At 42.3% G+C, this 19148-nt stretch overlaps 1 protein-coding gene across 1 annotated transcript; it reads left to right on the top strand.

Annotated features, from left to right (window-relative positions):
- The first annotated feature begins 7288 nt into the window (after nucleotides 1-7288).
- RGR (retinal G protein coupled receptor) lies at nucleotides 7289-19093 on the top strand. The gene is made up of 7 exons (XM_030951314.1): nucleotides 7289-7463; nucleotides 10285-10441; nucleotides 11163-11284; nucleotides 15321-15474; nucleotides 16097-16214; nucleotides 17698-17811; nucleotides 18743-19093. The coding sequence occupies exons 1-7, from the start codon at nucleotides 7385-7387 to the stop codon at nucleotides 18884-18886; spliced, it is 888 nt and encodes a 295-aa protein (XP_030807174.1). The 5' UTR covers nucleotides 7289-7384; the 3' UTR covers nucleotides 18887-19093.
- Nucleotides 19094-19148: the final 55 nt, after the last annotated feature.

The following is a 19148-nucleotide window of genomic DNA, read 5'->3' as shown; positions in this document are numbered from 1 at the left end:
CTCAATACTTACAACATTGACTGAAACATCTGAAGTTAAATTCCACTTGAAAAGGCAATGCAACATAATTAACCTCTTGCATCTGTTTTCTTTTCAATGCATCTGATAAAGTAGTTTCCCTCCATTGGAGTTCTTGGATAATAAACTTGTAGAAAGCAGGACTGTATTGTAAGGTTTGCTTTCGTGAACCTCAATTTTGCTTTACTAATGAAACATTTAATTTACCACTAAATGTCAGGAGCAGTAGAAGTAAACTGAATTTGTAAAAATCAACAGCAATCAATAAAGCATACCTTAGCAGCAGCTAATGCTCTGCACTTTGTCAAGAAAGCTGCTATTTACTTAACATGACAGAGTCACTTCTGAGCAAGAAAGTGAAAGACCTGGAGGTAGGCTGAGAGATTAATAAAACCAGATAAATAAAAGAGGTAACATTAACAGGTTTCACATCTTGGAGTGTATTCACAAATGTGTCTCTGGAAGGAGGAAAAGGGAGGGAGAAGGATCAGTCAACTATTAAGCCAGTTATGTTTTATCAGCACTTACATGTTGGAGTTTTCCCTCCCTGTTGACTGGATTATTTTATAATCCTTCATTGACACATCACCACCAAATGATGGGTTAACCATCAAGGCACCATGTTAGGCTTGATCTGAATGGTCAAGAGAATGAGTCTGCCCTCACCCTGCAGAAGCTCAACAAGAGGTTCATCAGGAGGGTAGGCTCAGGTAGGCTTTGGACATAAGGAACTGGAAGAGAAAGAAGTGGAGGAGGCAGGCCTTGGTGCACAGGGAGCAGATATATTCCCCTGGTTTCCAGGCTGCATAGATCATAGCATCACACAATGGTTTGATTTGGTATGGAAGGGACCTTAAAGATCACCTGGTTCCAAATTTGCTGTAGTGGGCAGGGACAACTTCCACTACTACCAGTTGCTCAAAACCCCATCCAGCCTGGCCTTGAACACTTTCAGGGATGGGGCATCCACACTTTCTGTGGCCATTCTGTTCCAGTGCTTCACTGCTTCATAAACAGTAGACAATTTCTTCCTAATATATAATCTAAACCTTCTACACAAAATTCTGGTCTATCCTGAAGCACTGTTTGCAGTACAACAGCTTTCTAGATTTTCATGGTATTTTTAAGGCTTAAGTGCATTACCTCCTCCCAACTACTGAACAGTTATTCACTCATTATGCTATCCAATGTAAAATCAACACTCATTAGATAATTTCCCTGTAAGTGCAGATAATATTTATTTGAGACTTTAAAATCAATACCACATTTTGCAGTGCAGAGTAAAAACATTTTTTTCCATGACAGACAATTCCATTCCATAATGAAACTAGTGGGAGTTAGGCTCTTTACTTACAGTTCTTCACTCCCAATCATAAAAATTGTGCTCCTTGCTGTTTACTTAGGAAGGGAAATAAACAGTTTCTTCTCTGCACCAAACTAAAAATATCAGTTGTAGGAAAAAACATAGAAAGAAGCAGTCAGAAAGTGTCATTCATCTGAAGTGTAAGAATTTGTTTTGCATTCTCTGAGAAGAACCAGATCTCCCGTTTATTTTTGATGTAAATAAATGCAAAGCAAATGAGGTGAAAATCTACTGTCAGCAAAGTTCAGCTGTATTCAGCCATGGCAGTCTTTCTTATCTTTCTTAGGTGGGGTTATAAATCAGAGAAAAAAAATTGCTTTGTATTTAACAAGATTACATTAATTATTTAACATCATAGTTTCAATTTTTTTCCCAGAAAAGCCAGAAATGTTTTATCAGAAGATTCTCCTCACAAACTCTACAGCTAAACCTGCATAACAAACACAGCATGCTCCACTAAGTTGCTCATTTTTAATATGGCAATTGGACAGAATTTATTTTTATTTCTTTTCTCCATATACTTTGAAAAATAATGGCCTAAAGCAAATCAAACAGCATATATTAGCATAAATGAAAGCTATAAAATACCTTATTATCATGATTTTGTATGAAAGATTTTATTAGCAGGCAACACAGACCAGACATTAAATCAATTTCATTAGGTAAATGCACCTCCAAGAAGCTTCTGGCAGGGCACATGTAAAGTGGAAAATCCTTGCCACTGATGCAAGCCGAGCGCACGCTAATGCATGACGTCATTGTAAATTGGATCTTGCACTTAATGCTGATGAAGGCAGCTCCTCCAGACCTGTAGGACCAAAGTCATTAACAGAGCTCTGGACATGCTGAAGAAATAAAACAAACCCACACAGCTTTTGGCATGGCACATTACAAGCCTATCAGTGGTAGTTGTTTTGTGCATATTTACCATGCTTGTTACAGCCAGTGCAGAAGAGCAGATGTGAGGGCAGAGCTCTGGCCCGTGGGGAGATAAACTCACACACCTCCCTCACTGCACCCATTTGTGTCCATGCAGCAGAAGCCGCCATGAGGCCCCACCATGGCCAGCAGTGCCCAGCAAGGCAAAGTCTGGCAGAGGATGGAGGGGTGTAACCCAACCCCCCGTCTGCTCCCTCTGCGCTCAGGCACCGACAGAGGCCTCACCCTGGCTGAGGCAGATGTGAAGGGCTGAGCAGAGCCTCCAGGTCGAGTGGAGAATGAGCCCCTCAGCAACCAGTGAGGTAAGCTGGACACAAACTCTTGCCTCACCTTAGGGGAGGAGTGGACCAGCCACCATGGCCATAGTTCTTCTACTCTTCTTCTACAAATGCTCCACAGCAACAGGAAAATTCCACCAGGATAGGACATTCAGGGCCCCAGAGCGAAATTCTCTGGGACAAACCCTTTGTGAACTCCTCTACAGAGGGAAAGCAGCAGAACAACTGACTATCAGGGATTACCAAAACATACACCTACAACAGCATAAATGTCTGTCCAGCAGCATCATTCTCACTGAAAAAAGTACTGTTCTCTGAGATGCCTCAGCCACATCCACATCCACAATAGTCCAGTTAAATGACTAGACATACCATGGTCATAATCTGAAGTATTTTAAATGAGTGAAGCTTTCTTAGGTTTATATTCCTGGTCCCTATATCTATTGTACCTTTATTGCCTAAAATCCAGTGCAGTTCCCTCAGTTCCACAAAATCAGGTAACTCTGGGCTTAGCATCCTCAGCTGCATGACAGAGGGGCCCATGCTGTAATATTGCTGACTGCAACCACCTTTTCTGATTTGGACCTTAATAGTATTAGTCTAAGCCCAGCAGAGTCACCTCTGCTTAGGAAACAGTGGCTGTTTTATTTTGCTTCTTCAGGCATGCAAAACTTCCAGCATTGTTTATCTGGCTCCTGAATGCAGATGGAGCACAGTGTTTTACACAGCAACCCTCTGCCCCCTTGCCAGACTGACAGTCACTGGCTTTCCTACTCTGATTTACCTGAACACAGCCCCGAGATTTTCCAGGCTGAGTACTTTGTGGCAGTTCTAGTAAACCTCTTGGAAGCTGCAATGTTCCAGAAACTTTATTAACTTTCTAGCCTGGGTGGATATACATATATTTATGAATTACATATTCCATTTACAGTGAATTAAGCTACCTGTCTGTGGAGAGGTAACTCAAACAGTAGAGGCAATGCTTCCCAGCTCTACAGGAAGCTCTGACTCTCGAAACACTGAGGTGCAGCAGCAGGCAGGAAAGCCAGTCCCAGTGCTCCCTGGTCACGCGTGTTGCATCTTATGGAGCCAATCACAGGGCTAATGTGTGATATTTGGGGAGCAGGTGATGGATCTGTGTCCTTTTCTGAAGACACTTTCACACAGCACTGCTCTGACTCTGAAGCAGCCCCTCCTGGCTTTCTTACTTCTCACCAAGTTTAAAGCTCCTTCATTTTTCTGAGCACAGCCAAGGAGCTTTCCCCAGATATTATCTCTGACCTTGATGCTTTCTCTGTACTTGCCAGTGAGTCCTTTCCTCCACCTTCCTCTGCACAGACAGCACCTCCACCCCTGGCCCCATCCTGCCCTGGGTCCCTCACACCCTCCCCACCACACCTGGGCTGCCATGCTCCGTCCCCAAAGCACAGCCCCTGGCTCCTGCCTGCCCCCAGCAGCCTTGGCCCTGCCCAGGCCTTCACCACTTCATCTTCCTCCAACAGCTCTGAGACAGGTGCAGAGAAAATCAGATTGAGCAGAGTGCTATACTGTGTTACACAGATTGTTGAGGAGAAGGGTTATTGTGTGGCTGCAGGCATTTCCAGAGGGCTGATGCCCATCCACACACTGGTGTGATGCCTTTTTCTCTGCATCATCCCTCCTAGGGCCAGCACCAGGTGCCTATTTACAATCTGGGTCATATTCTCTACCACCCCTACCAAACTGAAACAAATTTACACAACTGCAACTAGAAGGTCTCCAGACAATACACTTTCTGTTTCCTTTCTTTGGCAAGAAGCCTTTCCCATGAGGACCAAGATTACCACTCATTTCAGTGATACCACTGCAGTTCTGGGTGACTGCATTCCCAGCCTGCTTCTGCTGAAATGCTGCCATTTTTCATTTAAAGGCATATTTCAACATAGAAAGTCAAATTTGGCTAAACCTGAATCAGAAGAAAGGATTAGGAAGGCAGAGGAATAATAACACATCAATTTAGCTAAGTTCTTGCTGTGAATATAAAATACTGTGTCAGTAATCTGCATTGATTCCTTGAAGAAAATTCAGAGTGCATGAGCACTCTGTTATCTTTGCACTGCACCTTTTTTGTTGTGCTTGTACCAATGCATATTTTACAAAGATTAATATGCTCTCACCAAACATATACAGTTCTATGAAATCCACAGGGACATCTGGCAAGAACCTATCATATATTTTTTCTGTGTATTCCATGCAAACAGATTAGTAACCAGTGAAATATTCTTCAGCAAGAGGGTAAAAGGAAATGGATCTGTTATTGATGCAGAAAGGAGATCAGTGGCATTCAAATTATGAAGTTCTAGGATAACATCAGGTTGAGCAAAAGACCTTTCCCCCTCAATTTGGAAAGAGCAAGTAGCTATTGAAAGAGTGCATAAAATAGAAAGGCATCACAAAAAACTTTATCACTAAGAGTTAATGAGTGTCTTTGGCAAACCTGTTATCATTTGCATGTTTCCCCTGACTTCACAGGAATACACGATGTGAGGTTACCTCTTACATAAAAAGGGCAGCAAGGAAATGAATGCAGCTTTGTTTTACCAACTGGAAAAAGAGCTATCATTAGAAGATTCTATCAAAGTCAGTAATTTATTCCTTATTTGCACCTCCTCTTTGCTTGAAGAAAACCATTTACAACCTAAACTTAAAACTGAAGTTAGCAGCCATATTGGACCATATATCATTCCATACTATCTCAATATACCCTTAGGAAGTCAGCTTAACACAGCATCAGCAAAGGAGTTAAGAGACTGATGCAGGAAGTTTCTGTTGTCATGAATTTCACGTGAGTCAGATGCTGAACTGCCACTGGAAAGTTTGCCTATGACTGACTTGTGCAATTAGACTCTGCACTGATAAATTAAATGAGATTTAGACATGGAAATTGTTAAGATATTTAAAGAAAAGCAGTCAACAAGTTAATAATAATCATTCTAATAAAGGTCTGTTAAATCCAAGAGGACTGGGGTAGTAGCCTAAAATAAAAATAGTATTGGAATGAGCAAAGTTTGCCCCACAGACTTTGATACACTCCACAAAAACTCCCAGCAGTGTAACATATCTGGGAGATTTGCTTGGGAGCGAGGTGAAGTACAGTGGCAGGCAACCAAAAGTACCTGACAGGCCTCAGGAGGGCAGTTCAAATATCTGTGTCCTTTATCCCCAGTCTGGAAGAACTGTGCAGCTTTATGTTGCCAAGCATTACAATGAGCCATCCATTTTCAGAACTATCACACTAGGAAGATTTACAGCACATTTACAAGATCTAGCACTAATTTTTTTGCAAGAACATACAATGGATCACTATTAAAACACAGGTTTATATCATTCATTTGCCATGCTAGGAGGCAGGACTGTCACCTTCTTTGTCATCAAGACATGTAGGTGAGTGAAAGGCAAACGTAACAATGGATTTATGTGGTGCAATGTAATTTTACTCTGCTTAAACCAAATATCTGTACAGCCTAACAAATATCATCCCCTCCTGAATTCTACTTCAAAATCTAAGAGCATATCCATCAAGGCAATTACCTGCATCAAAAAGAGCTGTAAATTGAATACCAGAGATCAAAAAAACTCAGCAAGATGGTTTCACAACAGCCTTGAAGCTCTAATCAGTTCTCCTGGGCATCACAGCCTTTAAGCACAGATTTCATGAAAACTGCAAAAAATCCACCATCTTCAACCAACGCCCCTGATTGTAAATGCACCCCTGAAATGGAAACTTCACCATGTAGTCAGGAGAGCTGAGCAAGCTCTGGTGGCATCTGGAGTGAATTCACTCTGCCTGAGACCTCAATCAACAGGGAGCCAGGTCAGCACAGTGTGGGGCCTGAGCTGAGGGAAGCTCATATCCCCGGTGCTCATATCCCTTTCTGCTCCCATTTTGCAGTAGGATTATCAGGATGAAGAAAGTTACATATCAAAGAAGCAACTGTCATGCTAGTGGCACCTTGTTAAGGCAATGAGCTGGAGGCTGGACAAGCTGCAGGCTGCAGGTACTCCAGAGCCACTGTGCACCCAAGACTCCAGCCCCCAAACATCTCCAAATGGACAGTAAGGTGGTTCCTGTCAGTGCTCACCACTGAGTAACTCACTCACGTCCTTGTATGTTTAGGGCCCCAAATCAGTAATTTGTGTTTGTCTTTAATCAAGCTGTGCCAGTGTGCATATTAATTTAAGCCTCAGTTACAAAAAGGAAATATGTTAATATACAGAACAACCATTGCCAGAAAAATACACTGGCCAGTTCCTAAAAAAATGGGTGAGGGGAAGATCTACAAGCTGCAGAAATTATTGGTTCATACTTTTCCTCTAATTATCAACTCAATGAGTGCCCCTTTGTTTTTCAGATCACTCCCCAATTACATGTTTCCTTTGTTCCACAACATTTAATTCTTTTCCAGTGTTGCAAAATTAACTGGACAGGTTTCTTAATCTTGTGTCTACAAAGAACTTGTTGTAATTGCCATGAATGCTTTCATTTTGCTGGTGTCTGAAATACGATTTGCAGGGGAAGGGGGAGTGCGGGTTGATGCTAGTCCCATCATTAATAACATTCCTGCAGGGATTGTAGTGGTGGGAGTAAAAACCCCAAAGCTTTTATATAATAACAGCATGTGTTTGCACGTGAGCTGCTCCTTTAAGAAGCCTTGGGCTACTGGAAGTAGAGAGATCCAGAGAAAAGGCAGCCCCACAGCTGTAACAGAGGGCAGAGGTTAAATCTTTTGGCATATTTACCATAAGAATGGTCACTGCACACCCTCTCCCTGAAGGCTTCACTGAAATAGAAGTGTTTGCCATTGGCACTGCCCTGCTGGTAGAAGGTAAGTTTGGTGTGGGACCTCGGCAGCAAGAAGATTTTTTTCCTCCTATTATTTCTGGTAAGAGGGGGAAGGAAAACTGAAGTGAATAGCAGCATTTGTGATATGCTGACCCTGGTAACTGTGGCTACATCACCAGTACTTCTGGTGAGTAAATCAGAGTGAGCTGCAAGCTCTTTGCTTTGCTGTGAAGATCTGCACTCTATGCATAGCTGTGGCAGTGAAGTACTTGCTACTCAGCTCTCTTCTCAGGAATTTGGGATGTAGTATTTTGCTGTTGACTTTTAAAGGCAATTTTATCTTCCTCTGGAGAAAGAAGTTGAAATGGCTGATAATCTCTCAATAAAATTGGGCTGCTTGTTTTGTGGGTTGTGATGGGTGTCTTACAATCAAACATGATTGCTCCAAAAAAACCTGTAAACTGTTAGCATACATCCAGACTGCATTGGTAGCAGTGTAATTAATGGCTGCTGGGTAAAAGTAACAAACCATATCAATTTAATTTAGCCAATGTGATCTTTTCTTAAGGTATATTCCACTTATTGAGAGACTGCAACAAAAATGTGAATTTATATCTACCAGGCAGCTAGCAAAGGCTCATAGCTAGGATAATGTTGGTGTCAGTCCCAGGGCCTGGGATGCCATTCCTGCATAGTGCTGATCAGAGGGGGATGTGAGAATTGTGGGGCCCAGCAGCAGAGGATGAGAAGCTGTGAGCACCCTCAGAGTGGGATAAATGCTCCTTAGCTCACCCCATGAACAAGGAGCTCACCTTTGCCTTGCACCTGAGCTTGTATCTGGCTGCAAAGGAAACCTGGAAATGCTGCCACACACTCTTCTTTGGAAGAGAGAGGGAAAAGCTTCTTGCCCAGGGGCAGCTGCTGCCTAAACAGGGCTAAGCCTGGCCAACAGTCCCTGAGCCATGTGCACAACCTGGCAGGACCTGCACTCCCATCCCAAGGGGCAGGAAGCAGCAGCAGGACAGGGACAGTGCTGGGGGCTGGCAGAGCCCCAGAGCTGGGTCCTGGTGGGGACCTGCTTGTGGCACCACAGCCCTGCCAGCCCTGACCTGTACCAGGGGCTGCAGCCTGCCAGGGTCCTGCAGCTGTGGAAGTTCCAGCAAAGAGCCCTGTGGTAACCTTCAGTTAATACTAGGTGTAGCCTAATACATTTATGGTTTGCTAAACACAAGTATTTTCCATAGGGTTTTAGGCAGAATGTGCCCAGTAGATTGGCAGTAAAACTTTGTTATTGTCATCTGGGTTAGAAGACCAAGCTAAACATCAAGGATTAATTCACTTTCTGAAACACTCTGAGACAAAGGTGATGAAGACCTCTTCTTTTCTTAAGGCAGCTTCTAAGTGCAGTTTGCAAAGAAAGGTTGTGGTGAAGAGTAGCATTCACTTAATTAAGTGAACATATTTGCTGATCTAAAAATGAAAATGCAATGCTTTTTTAAAAAAATTAGTAAGTTCTCTATTTGTACACTCATGCTGACCTTCAAGAAAGTAGAATCTGGTAAAGCCTGAGGCTTCCAAAAAGAGGGAAAAGACAGAAAAAATCTGACATAGTAATAACTCTTCAGCTCAACTCTAAATATGCTCAGAACGCATCTCTCCTGAAGGCTTCTCTGCATTTGAGAGAGTTGACAGCAGTTTTACCCTGTGGGTGGGAGGTAATCTGGCAGGGAGGAAATAAAAACAGCAGATCTCAAATGGCTCCAAATATTTCTCCTGGAAATATTTTGTTATATGTTGTGCAATGATAGACACACATCAGCTGTTACTATGGTTATGCCATCAGCCATTAATGCAATTAAGGTAGAAGCAGGATTTCTGACTAGGAAAAAATCATCCATCTTATGTAACTGCAGAATTAAGACAATAAGCATAAGTAACTACACTACTTTACTGAATTAGGGGATATGGATTTTTTCTGTGCTGCAGCATTTCTTTTTCGAAGAAGGACACAAAGACGTAGTGCCTCTCATCTAACTGAGACTTAGAGACTGGTTGTTGAGTCAGATCCTCATCAGAGCTAAAATAATTCAGGTCGCCTTGAAAAGGGCATTAAAGGACAAAGCTTGAGTTTAAACCAGTGAAGGATGGGCTTCAGAGTGGAACAGCTCTGTGCTGGGGGAATAGCTTGGGTTGCTTGGATCCCTCCCTGAAGAACAACATAAACTTTTTTTTTAAATCTATCAGTGACTGCTTTTCATAATTAGATTATTCCTTTCCATGTATAGTCTGTTGACGAGGGACAGTAATAAGATTGAGCTGGTGTAATTCAAGCACTGTGTAGGCTACCCTGAGACAGAAGCCCAAAGGGAGGCAGGCTGACTGAAACATGGTTGAGGGATTTCTGTGCTTAAACAAAAAGGACTGCTACAATGGATATTAAATACAAATCATTTTTCTAGCAAAGTCAGGCCTGAACATGTGCACACCAGCAGTATGTGCTGGCTGTCAGCTCTCTTGTAACTGCCTCCTCTGCATCTCACTCGCTCTGAACCCTGAACCATGTGTCCCTGCATGGAGCCTGACAATCCAGTTTCTCTTATTATAACAAAAGGCACAATTACAAATAAGATCAAACTGCTTCTGCTCCACATGACTGAAGAAGTCTGAAGCACTGGCTTCAGCTGTCACCTATGACTTCTCTTCTGAAAGCCTTTGTAACTTGCGTGCAGACTGACCACTACAGATATATTCCCCGTGCATAAGATTCCACTGTAATTATTGTTCTCTCATCAAAGAAAACAGCAGTATCATTGTAGTTATTTTCAGTTTCCAGTTGAATCACACCAAACAATTCTGTCTTTCAGCCCTGCTTGGTTTCTGTCTGAATGGTTTGACAATTATTTCTTTCCGCAAAATCAAAGAGCTGCGGACGCCCAGCAATCTGCTGGTTCTCAGCATCGCCCTGGCCGACTGCGGGATTTGCATCAACGCCTTCATCGCTGCCTTCTCCAGCTTCCTCAGGTATGGCACAGAGGTTTTCCTAAAGCATGTTGGGAGAGCCACATGAAAATCAGCACCTTAAGTTTTAAGAGGTCTAACCAATTAAATGGCACTCTTTCTACCGTAAGTCATAGCCAAACTTCTCATTCCCTCAATCCAAAACAATAAAACAAAACCCTACATGGTTCTATGGCAAGTAGAAAAGCAGATTTTACTGCATAACATCACTGACAGATTGTAAGACTGACTAGAGAAGACATTTAGCCAGACAGCCTTACCAGTGATTATAGAAACTACTTGAATATCAAAATATCACTTTACTAAACTGCTAGATTGACCCTAAATTTGTCTGCAAGTCTTTATCTGTTTGTTGTGTTGCACTGACTTGCACACATTGACAAACTGGCTCCTCACAAAGGAGGCAAATCTTGAAGGTCTGGATAATTGGATGAAATGTAGATTTCAAATTTAAAAACCCCACCTTTTTAATACACAGATGCAGGATTATATTTTCTTCTCAGTATTAAGAGTACAAATAGCTGTTGTACTGTAAGAGACACCACAGCAGGAAAAATGCTGGCAAATGCCTAAAAGCAAGCACAGTAACATTTTTCACAGTGTTTCTCAGACAGATTCTCAGGACAAGCACAGGCTATCATTTTACCCTCTCTGTTAATGCAATTTCCAAACATGTCTTCACCTTTTCTATCATTTCCTTAACACATTCCTTGTTTGTTGACAGATACTGGCCCTATGGCTCTGATGGCTGTCAAATCCATGGATTCCATGGCTTCCTGACAGCCCTGGCCAGCATAAGCTCCAGCGCTGCCGTGGCCTGGGACCGATACCATCACTACTGTACAAGTAAGGGCTGCAGTTTCCCTCCAACCTTACCCACGTGCTGCAAAAGGCAGCTGCCTCAGGTTTCTGAGAATCAAAGCAAGCACATACTTATTATTTGTGTATTTTATATATAAGTTTGTTTTCCTTACACACTAGATACAGCAAATATAAACAGTTTCTCTAAAGGACCTCTTCCCATACAGGGGAAATTATCAACCACCTTCAGGAGATATTTCCTTGTCCTGACCACATCCAATTTGTGACCCTCTTGCCATGCTTTCTTTAAATCCATAAGTAAACTTTAAAACAAAATCCCATATAAAATCCAATTCCTCATATTGAAGAAAAATCTATTAATCTTGGGCTTTCATCCAACACCCTGCTGTGTACCAAACAGATCATCATGTCCATGCAGAGTTTACTAATGACAGGTAAGTTTGGTGTAAGCAGAGAGCCGCCTCTGCAGAGACAGTGGCTGGAACAGAGCCCGTGCAGAGGCATGACTGGGCACACAGAGCTCAGCAGCCCCTTTGTGCAACACACAGGCATTTTGGGGTCGCAAGAGACTTTTTTTTGCCCACAGAGCCTCCATATGATTCCAGCAGCAAATGGCAAAATACACCCAAAGCACATAGGGAATATGGTCAGTCTGATGATCCTGTTGAGGAAAGGCTGCCAATGTTTTTGTTCTGCAATTTTTGCGGGAATCCAGCTCAGGCAATGAAATGTATTTTTTCATGTCTAGACAAAGGCCCCAAATAATGCAGGCTGTGAGCTAAATCCATACTAACACCCCTTGGACACTGAAATGCATTTGGAGCTGGAAGAGGAGCATCTGTATTTTACAAGAGAGAGCCTGAAAATAAGCATCTCTGAGAAAGACATTTTACTCTCTGCCACATTGACTTTAATGCTTTTGTGTCATGCACTCCTCCAGTCAAGAACATAGACTACATTAAGAGGACAGAAGGACCCTTAGGGCACGAGCTTCTTTACTTTGCTCAAATTGTTACTTACTGATGGCCAAACATGGCTCCTAAAGCAAACATTTTGAACAACAAAACTAAAAACCCAGAAGGTGCTCATGCCCTGTGGTTATTCCAGGAAAACCAGCCCCTTCTAGTTCAATTCTTCACATGCTGATTGCAAGGAAGATTAAGTCATATTTCATAGATGTGCTGCACCAAGCCCACAGGCTATACTGTGTTCTCAATCCATACATTAAACTCCTGTTGACACTGGTGTGAGCAGCATGCCTGTACAGAAGGTACAAAATACCTTTACCTAATATACAAAGCTATCAGCTTTTTATCTTCATTCCCCAGGATCTGCTACTCCTTCCAAGCTCAATTACATCATCCCCAGTTTTTTGTTACATCCTAACAGTTTCCCAAGAAAACCTTCATTGTGGCATTCCTCAGCTTGGCACTTGATTATTCACTATCCTTATTTCTGGGAAGAAAGAGCTGGTGAGAATGTGAGATTACTACGATGACAGGATAACTTGGGACTTTACAACCATTCTGGATGCTAATACCATAAATTTGTTCACCAACATTCTGAAAATTGACCAAGTTTTTAGATTTGGAAGTCAGCACAGCCCTAAGTGACAAAGCACTACCTTTAAAGTGTATTGATGACTAGACAAGTCCCTCAGCAGAAATCAGGTTGGTGTTGCTTGGCATATAAAAGAAAATAGTATTATCACCCCATGTGACAGAGAAGGTCAGGATATTTTACTCTCCCCTCTCTTGTTTTTAATGATATGCACAAAATAAGCTATTACACATTACAGTTTTCTTACTTCTACAAAAATTGAATACTTGTGAGCGCCAGTGACTGGTGCTTTTTGCACTGCAGATAAAGTAGGTGTTAAACACCTCTTTTATTTATGACTGATATATATTTTTCCTTGTCTGATTTTCAGATATTTCTGTCTTTGACAAACTTAGCTAATTTTAAATTATGCATGCCATTAAGTTTGGTACAAGCCATATACTGTCCTGGTATATATTATAACTTAATATTATACAGCTATTATAACTTAACCATTTGCAAGAATGAGAAAAAGGGACTATTTTTCCCCTCCATCATAGAAAATCCTGTTGACCTTTTATTTCAGACACTCCTTTTGAACAGCAGACTGAAATCTAGCTGAAAGGTAGCCCAGTGTCAGAGATGTATTTTTCAGTCTGTGAAAATCAGCTAAATGTTTGAACGAATCATAAATCTTACAAAAATACATTCATACATGTTTCCAAAGACTAAACCCTGAGATATAGTTATGATTATATCACTAAAAATTGGCTTTCATGATCAAAAGGATTAAAGTTCCATGCTCTATCTAGTACTTGCTAGAAGTTCATCTTTTGGCATCACAATTTTAGTAATCTTTGACTGATGAGGGAGCAGTCTTTCTGTTCCAAAGCAATTAGAGAAATCATTTAAATTTCCCTGTATCACTATTTCACTGTGTGGAAACGAGAGGCTTGCCTTTTGCTTTTCAAAGAGAAAAAACCAAAGCACAAGAGTGATCGGACTTAATAGGACCAAACTGCCAGCACAGGGCCCTAATTAAGAATTATATGTGTAAGCATATGCTGCACCCCATACACATGCATTTAATTGAATTAGGACCTACATAGCTATTACATCAAATTTTATCAGGCCAAGGAAAGGCATTTAAGGTAAAACAATGGCCTGCTGTGTGCAAAAACAACTGAACTGCTCCCAGCTTGTGCTCTTGCTTTCAGCCTTCTCAGAGAAGGATATTTTTGCCACATGAGGACAGCACAATTCTTTCACCGTTCTTCTGGTGAAAGTGGTTTTTCTGAGTAAAACTAAAATAATCTCAAGCTTGTTTAATTTTACATGCCTACGTATTTAGCTACTTGTGATCTGTGTGTAAATATTTCTGAAGGGTCAACCAGCAGCTGATTTCACCGGGTCTAAAAATAAATGCGCCTCATCCCCAGTCCTTCACCTCTCAGGGAAAGATCAGAATCGGCCTGAATCTTCCTGCCTGCTGTCATGATGCTGCTGTCTAAGGGCAGACAAAAAGATTGCTTCCCAACCTCAGTGAAAATTACATCATTACTTGTCCCCAATGGGAGATTGGATTAGGAAAGAGTGCTGGAGAATGTCACTGTTCTCCTTGCTGATGCTGCTGGCATCACGGGCTGTCCAGCGTGGGCATGATGACAGACACTGGCCTCAGTAACAAAATTATCCAGACCCTTCTACATGCAAGCAGTGAGGCTAGCACAATATCCTGCAGCAGCAAGGAAGCCTGCCTGCCTTCTCCATGAAGAAATACTTCCTGTGTCTTCTCAAGTCTCCAATCTTCCATTACATTCCTATAGTATTTGATGGCATTGGATGAGATAGGCACAAGGGAACACTTTATTATAAAATTATTTTAAAATTACTAATGCTGAGCTTCACATTTCCTGTTATGGGCTAAGTGATGATCTTAAGGGCAAAATTACTTGTCCAGTAGTATTTTTAGAACAAGCTCTGTTCTAGGGTTGTATATATATATTCAAATATGTAAATTGATGACCAGTAATTTTAGAACAGGGTATATGAGATATCCACACTCTCCTGGCCTGGCAGGAAGGAAGAGGGCAGGGGCTGGGGAGTGTGTGCAGAGTCGCATTTCTGACCTGCCCCACACTCTGCAATTGGACTCAGTTTCTTCAAACAATGTTTATTGCATCACTCTGTTCATCGTACTCACTGCCTCATCTGTGTCCTTAAACACATTCCCAAAACACAAGAATATAATGTTTGTAACAGCAGCTGTATCTCCAGTGTGGTACAAAGCTGAGTAGCAATACAGCATTTGTCTAAGTAAAACACACAAAAGGGAAGTACAGTTTGCTGTTTCCTAAAAGCTTTCTTCATATTTTATGGAAGACTGATTCCTCCAGACTCAGGTCAGCTTCAGGACACAAAGCACAAACAACTGCTTGTTTCTGCCTGAGGCCCAAGGGCCTGACAGCTGTTTCCAGTGGTTTTGTTCAGAGCATGGAGACCCCCTTTCCTCTTCCCACAGGAAGCAGGCTGCAGTGGAGCACAGCTGCCTCCATGATGGTGTTTGCATGGCTGTTTGCTGCCTTCTGGTCCGTGATGCCCTTGCTGGGGTGGGGAGAATACAACTACGAACCCCTCCGAACCTGCTGCACCCTGGACTACAGCAAAGGGGACAGGTGAGGGCCAGGGCCAGCTCCCACAGGAGCAGAGTGGAGGCTGCCATCCCCTAGGATGGCCTTGGTGGCACACAAAGCTCCCAGCTGTGCCCAGCACTGTTCCTGGGGCAGATGTCCTTCTCCCGGCAGCTGGGACAAGGCACCACCCCAGGCTGCCTGGACTCACATGGTGGCACACAGAACAGCTAAACTCAGATTCCTCTGTAGGGACAGCTTGGTGCTCAGCTTTCTGCCATTCCCTCACTCATCTATACACTGCATCCTTTCTGGGTTTAGGGCTTGAAACTCTTTCAGAATAGTTTCATAACATTTTCATAATAGTTTCAGAATATTTTCATAAAGCTTTTGGCTTTATGCAGGCCAACACAGATGTCTGAGTAGTGGTGTTTGGGTTTAGAATACAAACACCTGTTGTGATTTTCTACAAGACTATCCATCCCACACACAATAGCATGGCACAGCTTAACTGGCCTCCAGCAAATGCTGCACCTGAAGCATGTTGACAAAAGTGGTTTTAGCAATTTTTGAATTACAATTTGGTAAATACTTACAGCAAGTTCACATAAATGCACTAGACTTGAATTAACACCCTCTTTTTTTCTTCCTTCCTCACCTTTCCCAGAAACTATGTCACATTCCTTTTTGCTCTGTCCACTTTCAATTTCATGATCCCAGGCTTCATCATGCTGACAGCCTATCAGTCCATACACCAAAAGTTCAGAAAAACTGGGAACTTTAAGGTAAGAAAGCTCCCTGAACCCCTGCAATCACCGTGACAAAATAGTGCTGCATTCAGTAGAGACAAAGTCCTTGAAAAAAAACCAATTCTTTCACAAAGACTTTGACTCAGCTCCTTCTGTCCTAACTCCCCAATGCTACTTGAGTAGGAGGGTAGTGCAACACAAAATGGAGCCATTCATGGAAACACCATCCTTGGAAATGTCAGCATTTTACCAGATGGCCACATTTGCCCCAACCTAGTGCTGTAAACAGTTCCCCATCAAAGAGGAAGTTGCACCAGTGATCCCGAAGATTTCCCTCCATCAACACTGGTCCAACTCTCCTCAAAAAACCCCACAGAGTATACAGAATATTTGGCAATAGCATATCAATTTTAAGCCAGGGAAATTTATCTCAGGAAGGATTGTTATTTCCGACTTTGCTACAGGCCTTTGGCTCATGGCTGAGGAAGTCAGACAGAAGTACAGCTCTGCAAGGAAACATGCAGGCACCCCATGGGGGGAGAAGGGCTTTCCCATACACATTGTGTTAACACTTGGGTGAGGAAAGTCAGAAATCTTTATGAGCTGGAAACAAAGGAATTGCTCCAGTGTGGCAGGTTTATGGGAATCTAATGTGGTGATTATATAAGTTGTTTACTGAGGTGCAGGCTGTACAGTCTGGGGCACTATGCATGGCTGGTGGGCACAGCCCAACCCCTGCACTCAGTAAAGACAGTCAGATCTCAAGAGAAATGTTATATTGGCAGTCAGGCACACTTGTTTGGAGCTGACTGGAATAAATACTTGTGCCTTCTATATATTTCTTGAACAAATCTCAGTGTTCATTATTATGTCTATTACTTTTTTCCAGTGAGTTTGTATGCACTAACACGTGATTTCTTTGTCATGATTCTCTGTAGCAGTGTGGACAAGTTACAATGCAGAAAATTTAAGGATGAAATTATCACTTCTTTAGTCATTAATATTTATAAGATACTTGGGAACAGCTGGTTAATGCCATGGATAGGCCCTAGCATAAAGGACAGAGAAATGCTCCTACCACAACACAGCTACTGCATCTGTACCAGCATAGCAGTGGCTTCACACAGTTCGTCTGCAAGACCATCTAGGAAGCCAGCAAAATATAATTCCTTTTAATCTGCTTTTAAATTTTCACTTAAATTTTCACTTAATTTTCAATTGCTTCAATTTTACTTAAATTGTCAATTGCTCTCTCCCCTCAGGAGGAGTTACTGGCCATGGCTTCTATATCTAGCACACACAGATTTATCTGATCTACCACGAGGTGTTTTGCCATGTCTGTCGCTCCCCACCTACGCCCAGGATCAGAGCTTTGGTGCTGCTGCACTGTTCCGTCCCATGTCCTGTTGGCTGATCCTCTCCTGCTACTGAACACAAACCACAATGCCACAGGACCTCTCCCATCCATTTGTTGCAGTGTGTGATTGTGAAACACAAACCTATTGCTCTTGTTTTCCAGTTTAACACTGGTTTGCCACTGAAGACACTGGTCATTTGCTGGGGTCCCTACTGCCTCCTGTGCTCCTACGCAGCAGTGGAAAATGTGATGTTCATCCCACCAAAATACCGCATGGTACGTGGGTGCCCCCCAGACCCCAAAGTGACATTTCATCCCTCCCCTCTCTTTGTCTCTCTTGAACATTGCCAATTTACTTACTACTGGGTTTACTGGTAAAAACATATATAAGAAGTAGTCCTTTTCCTCAAAGCATTCTGTTCATCTACCATTTTTAGGGAAAACAGGCAAGCATAGTGATATAAAAGGCATTGCATTACTGCTCTGATCAAGCAAAAATTTAGGAAGTCTGGGGTATTTTTCTTCAGCAGTTAGTTAGGGGTGTGTAACCTGTACTGAACCTGTATTGTTTTGTGCCATGTAGGAGCTTTTTGTGTCCTTCTCAGAGTGAGGTACTAGCTCAGAATTTTCAGTTTTAAAGAGACTCATTGTCTCATTCATATTTCTAATACTTCTCTCTCCTCTGGGAAGCTGTAATTGATCACTCCTAAGGCTCTGCTGCCTCCTTTTTCCCCGTTTCTTCTATGAGTCTTGGCTCCAAAGCCCCCGCTGGGACTCAGTAATATCACATCAAACCTTTCAACTTTCATTCCATGCCCCAAAATCAGCCCAGTTTCAGGTCACCAAATGCATACTGTATTCAGTATCCCACATGAAATGTGTTACCAACATCAGCCTGTTTATCCATCCAAAGGTGTCCATGGCACACCTTTCACTCCTCCTGAGCGTTTGTATTCACTCTCAACTCAATTATCCCTGTTTCAGGCAATGCCAACCTAAAATCTTTCTCCTGGAAACTGTAATTTCCTGAGTAGGACTTCCCACCAGCCAAATTGGTTTTACTTCTCGCCTGTCTGGGAGTAGCAAGCTAATGCTATTGGAGACAGGCTTTTTTTTGGTAAAGGGAAACTAAACATAGGCTGACATCAGCCCACTGGAAAACACTTCTCAGTGTTTTCCTAGTAATAAATATTGTGTCTCATGACAGATTCCTGCTCTTGTTGCCAAGACTGTGCCAACGGTGGATGCCTTTGTATATGCCCTGGGAAATGAGAACTACAGAGGAGGAATATGGCAGTTCCTCACAGGACAGAAGATTGAGAAAACAGAGGTTGATAACAAAACTAAATAACCCATTATGGTATTAAACAAAATTACTGCAGGTACATCACTGAAAGCAAAATTCAAGAGAAAACCGAATGCATTCTCTGATATGTATGTGCAAAGGTGGTTCCACATTGGAAAGGCTATGCATTGGCTGCAAACAATGAAGTATGGAAAGAAAGCCCTCCAGACAACTGTCCAAACCATCATGAGCTGCTTGTCAAACAAGCTGCCTTAAACCTGTGTCGATTGTCATCAGTCTCATTTTATATGTCACTGTGAATAAACTA

This window comes from Camarhynchus parvulus, chromosome 6, assembly GCF_901933205.1.
Source record: "Camarhynchus parvulus chromosome 6, STF_HiC, whole genome shotgun sequence".
Taxonomy (NCBI): Eukaryota; Metazoa; Chordata; class Aves; order Passeriformes; family Thraupidae; genus Camarhynchus; species Camarhynchus parvulus.
Note: the sequence above shows the minus strand (reverse complement) of the source record. Positions and strands in the feature narration are given on the sequence as shown.

Coding starts and splice junctions, on each gene's coding strand:
- RGR (XM_030951314.1), top strand. CDS start 7,385: ATGGTCACTGCACACCCTCTCCCTGAAGGCTTCACTGAAATAGAAGTG. Junction 7,464..10,284: donor CACTGCCCTGCTGGTAGAAG/GTAAGTTTGGTG, acceptor TCTGTCTTTCAG/CCCTGCTTGGTTTCTGTCTG. Junction 10,442..11,162: donor GCCTTCTCCAGCTTCCTCAG/GTATGGCACAGA, acceptor GTTTGTTGACAG/ATACTGGCCCTATGGCTCTG.